The sequence below is a fragment of the Eurypyga helias genome, unplaced genomic scaffold, assembly GCF_000690775.1.
Source record: "Eurypyga helias isolate BGI_N326 unplaced genomic scaffold, ASM69077v1 scaffold36781, whole genome shotgun sequence".
In the NCBI taxonomy this organism is placed as follows: Eukaryota; Metazoa; Chordata; class Aves; order Eurypygiformes; family Eurypygidae; genus Eurypyga; species Eurypyga helias.
Genome location: NW_010232122.1, coordinates 25 through 7919, shown reverse-complemented (window position 1 = coordinate 7919; position 7895 = coordinate 25). Strand labels below are relative to the sequence as shown.

Genomic DNA, 7895 nt, shown 5'->3' with positions numbered 1-7895 from the left:
TTTGCATCACGTTAGGACGCATGAATCATGCCAGTCGTACCAAAACTTGTTCATGGTCCAAATTCTGAATGCCGAATCATTTACAATAAAGTCTTTTTTTCAAGCTAGGTCTTGTAACAGAAAACTACTTAGAAAAGTAAGGAAACAGCATCTCACTTAATTTGACCTAAAATATTATCCCCAAAAAATGGAAGCTAGAAGAATATGTTTCACAGCTTTCTGAATGGTTTAAGCAATGGAGAGTTGATTCAATGCTCAAGAATATATTCTAAAGTAGTGGATTCCTCAATGCTGTGGCTGACTGGGGGCAAAGAATTTTGTAGAGTATTACGTGAGGAAAAACTAGAGAGAATAATTGAAGAGGCACCATCAGTGTCTTAGATTTGTTCACAAGAAAAATGCAAAGGTTTTAAGAATGAATCACAGAATGGTTTGGGTTGGAAGGGACCTTAAAGACCATCTAGTTCCAACCCCCTGCCATGGGCAGGGACACCTTCCACTAGACCAGGTTGCTCAAAGCCACATCCAGCCTGGCCTTGAACACTTCCAGGGATGGGGCATCCACAGCCTCTCTGGGCAACCTGTTCCAGTGCCTCACCACCCTCTCCGGGAAGGACATCTTCCCTATCTCATTTAAATCTCCCCACATTTAGTTTAAAGGAAAAACTTGTTGGCGACAGAACTTGTTGAACGTTAACACCTTAATTGTAATTAAACTACAGGTCAAAACCAAAATGTTGCTAAAAGAATCAACATCAGAGTATTTCCACATCCGGTTCTTAAAGCAATCAGGTCCCGCCTTAAGATGCATGCAGCCTTCATATCCTTTAGGAAGATCACCCACGACAATGAATACAAAACCCTCACGGCTGGCACATTTTGAAGGCCACTGGCTACCACGCTCAATGGGTGCACACGCAGTCACTGCAGGTGGACAGGACAAGCACACGTTTGCTAAACACACTCAATATAGCTGACAAGAAGTGACTGCTGTGGGCAACTTAGTACCATCCTTCTGTAGTTTAACCTCGCAGTATCAAAGCCATTCCATAAGCACTCACATCGGTCCAAACTTCCAAGAAGTTTCAGCCGATTCTCCTTTTTGTCAGCTATCCTCTCGCCCTCAAACAGAAGAAAAAGACCTCAAGAATGTACCTTTGAAACAGAATTGCCCAAGCAGCCAAGTAAGAAAAATATCTCTTAAGGAGACACCTGCATAAGTGTAATTTTTACCTTGGAACAGGTAACAGCGGAAGGCTGCTATGACTGAAAAATGTGACGTTTTATACACCCACCCCCAAAAGATAATTTTCAAGCCCAGCATTAAAAAAACCAAAACAGGCTTGCAGGAACTGACTGAGTATCGCCTCTTTTGTAGCCTGACAACTGCAACCAAAAACGTATTCTGAGTTAGTTGATATTGTCAGTTCTAAGCAACCTAAACCATTCACACGTAAGAGAAATGTGCGCATCCAGAACCTCCCGCCCACGGCAGCTTGTCCGCCATCATGATCCCGATTAAGGCCTCTCACAGGGTTTGTAGCTTCAGTTTAGACTAAATCCATCCCTAACGATCGGGAACAGTTCAGTGGAGGATGAGGTTCCTCCTGATGGCAACTCTGCAAGGCTGCCTGTCTGCGGGAAACTACAGGAAATGAAGGCTGCGAGGGGCACTGGCTCTCGCTGCTGGGAAGCAGAGGAAGCCTACCTACTCCGAGCCTTCCGCAGCAGCCGCTCACCGGTCATTCGGGAGCAACCTTCTCACCCTGACATCCGAGTGCTCAACGCCAAGGGAAAAGATCAACAATTATACCCAAAAAGGAACGGTAAGCTTTGTTTTAAGGGCTGGTAGTATTTTTTAGCAGCCATAGCTGTAATTCTAAGAAATGAGAGAATTCCACTTAAATACGCTTTTGTTAAACATTTGAATGTTCGTGTTCAGCCAATTATGATTTTCTTCAAGATCTTACTATGTTGCATGTATCTTTTTGCAGCTGCATGTCCTGAACAGCAGACCCATACACAGGTAACCGACAGGCCTGCCCACCGCACTTCTCCGTCTTCGGCATCTCCCTCCCTCCTTCCACAGTTTCCCTTTAATGCCGTTTCTGACAAAACCGTTTTGCAGTACACTTTGAAGTGGAACTAGGTGATCCAAAACCACCAAAACTGACTTGAGTAGTGTATCTGAACCGAAGTGAGGTAAGTTTCGATGCCTTTGTGTGTTTTATGCCACGCGCAACGCTGCACAGGGAACAAAGGCATGCTGCCTCACAGTAATTTCCTGGACAGGAAATGAAAGGCTCTGGATACGCCAAGCTGTGAATCCTCGACGTTCACCACATAAGACTCTTCTTATTAACTGATGCGAGATAGCACACCGACGATATTAAAAGCAAAATCTGTACTGATTCAGCTCTCCAGGGTTTGTTCACAACTGGTGAGAGAAGTTTAATCGGGTCTCAAATTATCGTAACAACTTAATTTATCTATTAAAGCCTTTTTGTGTTACTTGGATTTGCTTTAGATGGCACAAATAACATCTGTAAAAGTAAACTGCTACAGGAGAAAAGAGAGCTGCGCCACATCCCACACATCAACCGCCCAGAGATGAGAGACATGTTCCGCTGTCAGACAGAGATATTCCCACTGCTCTTCACTGCTCACAAAACACGTATCCACGGACTAACCGTTGCCAGCTACTTCCTCATGTTCTTAGATCAACAACCAGACAACTAGATTTGTTTTCTCTAAATATGATTTAATTAAAAACACTAAATCAGCTTTGATTTTTATTTTGTCTATGTACAATAGTTACCAAATGATGAATACACTGAATCAGTTCTGTTAAATCTCACATAACGTTGAAGGACATCGGCATGGCATGGAATAAACTCACACTGCCTTTTGCATATACAAAAAAATGCATTAAAGTTACCTGTGATTACCATTTTGGTTTGGGGTGTGTTTTAATAACCTGCTTATTAATTCTCCAAGTCACGCCATAAAAACAGTGTAAGTAGTTAATTGATCAGTTAATATATTAGCAAAGATAAACATTAGTAAAGTTTGCAAGAAATCAACTGCAAAATTACCTCAAGTGTAGGACTGAACATATTCACGTGAAAGTTACCTTCAGTTAGAAAAGTTCTGAAAAAGAGCCCAAGTTGGAGCGATGCACTGATTTGGTCAAACTGATTCATATGAATGAACAGTCAAGGTTATTCAGCTATTGAAAATATGACTATCCTTTTTAGTATTCACAAACATTTGTATATAGTGTGTATGTGTGTAAATATATATATGCATATATAAAGTGAAGATATGTTGTTAATGTAAAAATATACTGTTCATCCACTCCCAATTACACAAAATTCAGTATTTGGACATTAAACTGTGTAAGTACAAATGTCCATTTCAAATCTACATTCAACCAGCAACAAATACTTAGAAGTATTTTTGTAAACATTTAAGATAGGGAAAACCCATTCATTTACAAAACGATCCTTCTTCAACACATCAGCATCTCCTCAGCTTGAAAATTTTGTACAGCAGCTTCAGCTGGCCTGTTGTGAATCTGCTCGAATCAAAGAGCTCACACTCCCTCAGATCAATACATGTGAGAGCTCAGGAAATGCAGAATTTTCAAATTAGTTCTTAATCACCATCCGTTTCCAGTTCACCAGCAAAAAGAAAATGCACTTGGCTACAAAAATATTAAGGAATGTTATTGAAAACAAAAGGCTATTTTGGTAGAAGAAACTACAAAAATAGTTAAGTTGAGTCATGTTGTAAAGCTTTAATGCAAGAGCATTACAGTACAGAGTTTCTTTCCAACCTTAAAGCTTAATCAACACCAGATTTAAATATCCATCTCTCAAGTGCTTGAAAAACACGTGCTCAGTAAAAGTCTTTCTTCAGTTTAGCCACCTGTGATTACGCAGGTGTCAGGCTCTGCGTCTCGGACACCTGTTGAGCACTGTCTCTTGTTCCATTGGCAGCAATTACAGGTGTTGAGATACTCTGATACAATGACGTCGGACAACTCGACAGAGCTCCACTATCATCCTCTCCAGTATCCAAATCTGGTGTTACAGAACTGCTTTCGATCCCCAGGATCTCACTAACTGCTTGAGGCAATTCCTAGAAAGGCGGAAGGGGGAGGAACACATTTAAAATCACTGCAATTAAATGAAAAAAAGTTAACGACAAGGTCCCCCAGGTCTGTCCCCTACCCCCCAGTAAGTAACCATTCCTCTGAACTCAGGGGTACCGAAAGCATCTCTCCCAGCATCAGTTCTGCTGGTTACCCTTTTCTGTGTCTGCTTTTCAGGAAGACAAAAGGGAACAGGCTCAGGAACCAATTCCTGATTAACAATATAATCTTCATTACAAAAAGAAAAGTCTAAACAACTATAATTACACTTCGTGTGATTGAAATTAGTTTCACTGAGTGAACCATTAGTTTCTGCCTCGTAAGTCTGGCATGCTTTCAGTGCAACGCACCTTTCACCTCGTTTTTCTCAAGCACTCTAAACACCCAATTACTTGTACTGAGGTGGCCCAGGTAAGAGTTTAGAAATCAGCACCAACGGGCACAACCCACATCTCCCCCAGTGAACAACATTACTCTAAAAAGTTAATCGCTCTTGCTTACAGACTTTCAGAATGCAGGTGCTTATAGATACAGCGCATCCTTTATTATGCCCAGGCATTTGGTTATTTCACACGTTACACGTACATTTACAGCCAACTACATCCTTTTTCTGTCTATAAATGCTTGTAGTAGGTATATTAAAATATCTTTACCTTGCAATTCATCATCTGCATTGAAATTGCTTCTGCTTTGCAGAGTATAAATTCCACATCAATTTTCATGGACAGTTCGTTGATATGCTAAAAACATATCCACCAAGAAGAGTAAGTATGAGAAATGGTAAATCCGCTTTATTGGAAAACACACTCATGCTGTACTGCACTGCTAAGAAGCGCCACCTCACACGCTTGCCCCCTAAGCTGTGAACTGCTAAACACACTCTCTTTGCTTTGTCAAACGGGTACTGAAAGATACAGTGTGCAACAGCTGGCTTTCACCAGTATCCACGATCCGGAGGAGGAATCCGTCGTACGTCGAAATGTGACGAACTATCAAGCCCTCCTAGGCAGCCCCCAGCTTACACGTTCAGAGATAACAAGTTAAGGTTATAGAAGAAAAAGCACAAGTTAAGATTAAACATACTAAGCAGTACTTCAAGGGGGAGAACCATTTTCCATCTGTTAATGGATCTTATCACTAAACACAGACATCAAATGAACCGTTTTGAAAGCATGCAAGACAGGCATTCAGTTCACATTTCACCCTTCAGAAGACTGTACACACCTCTTCCTCCCCTCAACATGAAATACAAACATACTGCTTTAACTCCAAAAAGGTTAATTAATATTTACATAATGCCTACCTTTAATATTTCATTAAGTAATGCCTACCTTTAATATTTCATTAAAGCCATAGTGCTTGTCCATTATTTGCTGTTTTTCAGATTCTAAGATAGCACAACAAAGGAGAAGATGAAAATTCTGGCAAGGCAACTCCGTCCACATGACCTGGCAAAATACAAAAACCACTTTTGAAATGCTTATGCTTTTCCTCTGAAAAGAAAAGCAGTTTATGGAAAATAAGTAAGCCCTCAAACTGAGGGGCTTAACTAACAATAAGCTATTAAGGCAACTAAATATTTGTACAGCTATTTGAAATTTTTCTTTTGGCCAATCAGCAACGACTGCAAGTCTGAGTCACCCAATCTTTATCTAGTCCTTCTGTGTCTACCAGGTTGTCCACTATAATGCTATTAAGCTGCCTTAAAAAACATAAAAGGAGGCTCATGAAGATTCAGTCTTACTTCACTGGTAGAAATATTCTTGCTTCATCATGGCTAGAACACAGCCTTGATGCTCAGCAAGAGCTTGCTTACACTTAAACTTTTATCACGATACACGTAGGCCTTAAGCAGAACTGCCTAAATCTGAAAGATATCCAAACCAAGCTCACCCAAAATAAAGTGCAATTAATCTTGAATGTTTCGATTAAGATTCAATTCACTCTGTCCAGAATTACATTTCATAACTTATTCAGGTATCTAATGTTCTGTTAATGTACTCTCTCACTCCAGGAAAAGGGCTGGACTGTAAATAGCCTGATCAACAATACCAACCAAAGGAAAATGCCTACAGCCTACCAAACACGGTCTGTCTATACACTATCAGGTGTTTGGGGGGAGGGTTATGGGTTTGTTTTACCCCTGCTTCATAAGAAGGAAATATTGACAGCCATACAAGGATTTGGTTTAACATCAAGTTTGCACATAATGAGAGCAAACTGTTGTCTACACATTTCCAGCACACCCACTGTACCAACTGCCATGGTACACATACCATGAATCATTCACAACAGTCATTAATGAAGTGCACCAGATAACAGCCTGCCTCTTGGCCTTAAATCTACACCAGAACACAGAAGATGGAAACATGATAATGCAGGATATGGGGGAAATCAACCCAAAATACAGTTACCTTTGTAGTCATTAACAAAATATTTAACTTTCATATCTACAATTTAAAGCTACTGGAATATCTACTTTCAGAAGTATTTGCTTCAAGCTGTAACTTCAGGGGCAGCTGATCTGGCTTCAAGAGTGGGAAAAAAACCAAAAATACTAGTAAGGATTTTTACAGATATTCCTTCCTCTCTGAGGAAAACTGCAGCTGATGAGATGACAGCTGCTAATACCAGATGCCAAAAAATCCACACTTTTTGCTACCACTTTTGGTACATCTTTTAAATTCTGGGGCAGAGCATGTAAATGCTTAACAGCAGCATCACAAAGTGCTTGGAAAAGGACAAAAGAAAAACAGCATTTAAATTAGGAATACACAAATATGCCACTTAGGTGCGATAATTCTTTTCCTATTTCCTTCGGATACAGCTATGCAAGTAAGGGTTCATTTGTTGTAGTGCTACCTCAGCATCCCCGCACACGCCAGTATTTGTTAAAAATACACGCAAAGCAGCTGATCACGAGGTCATTCTGTTGTGCACAGTGTGAGCTGCACCAGCGTAACGCTGGAGGTGTGAGCTAGCCATGTCATTCTGCCACCGATCTTTTCTTCCAGGATTCTTCTACCCAGTCTTTCCGCAGCATCTGGAGAATGAAGCTGCTCACTGTGCAAAGGAAAGATTAAGAGCTGGCGGGATTTAAAAGGTAGTATTGTCTGTCCCTCTGGTGTGAAAGAGGGAGTGAGCTGCTCTCAAGTCTTGGGACGTGTAAGCAGCGGCTTAGTCCGCCACCTGGGCTGTTTGAGACGCAGTGCTGAAGCGTACTGGAAGTAATCCCACCCACAGCCAGAGCAGTTTAACCTGCCTTCATATTCCTGGAAAAAGGTTGCCGGATACAGCGTCACAGATAACTGCAGCCACACGACATGTCTCAGCTTACCCACGCAAGGAGGAATGCCACCTCCCCAGCGCGTGCGCTGCCCAGCACGCCCTGCTGCACCACGCTGCGATGACATGAGCGCCCACGGTTTCTACTGCAATCTGATCGCTATGGCTCTTGCTCACTAAGTGGGAGAGCTTGGTTTTAGCTTCTACTCCGGCTGATGGGGACTGGTACCTTCCATCTCTAAGGTGGATGTCTACTAACAAATCTTCATTCCTTTTGAGATAAAACCCTGGAAGTCATGAAGCCAGTGGGAAAAGGGAAAAAGTATCCGATGCTGCTTTAGTGGCTCAGGGAGCTCAGAGGGCAGAAATGGAAGTCCAAAATAACACCCTGAAATTCACAGATTAGGCAGAAAAAGCCCCAGAAGTCCTGGAACATGGCACAGGAATGTCAGAT

General features: G+C 41.6%; 1 protein-coding gene across 1 annotated transcript; it reads right to left on the bottom strand.

Annotated features, from left to right (window-relative positions):
* Positions 1-2744: 2744 nt before the first annotated feature.
* On the bottom strand, positions 2745-5653 carry LOC104516840 (TBC1 domain family member 15-like). Its single transcript, XM_010161311.1, has 3 exons — positions 5488-5653; positions 4810-4896; positions 2745-4143 (listed from the first exon to the last, which is right to left on the bottom strand). The coding sequence occupies exons 1-3, from the start codon at positions 5599-5601 to the stop codon at positions 3937-3939; spliced, it is 408 nt and encodes a 135-aa protein (XP_010159613.1). The 5' UTR covers positions 5602-5653; the 3' UTR covers positions 2745-3936.
* Between the last annotated feature and the right edge of the window lie 2242 nt (positions 5654-7895).

Coding starts and splice junctions, on each gene's coding strand:
- LOC104516840 (XM_010161311.1), bottom strand. CDS start 5,601: ATGTGGACGGAGTTGCCTTGCCAGAATTTTCATCTTCTCCTTTGTTGT. Junction 4,897..5,487: donor GCTTTAATGAAATATTAAAG/GTAGGCATTACT, acceptor ATATGTTTTTAG/CATATCAACGAACTGTCCAT. Junction 4,144..4,809: donor TGCAGATGATGAATTGCAAG/GTAAAGATATTT, acceptor CCGCCTTTCTAG/GAATTGCCTCAAGCAGTTAG.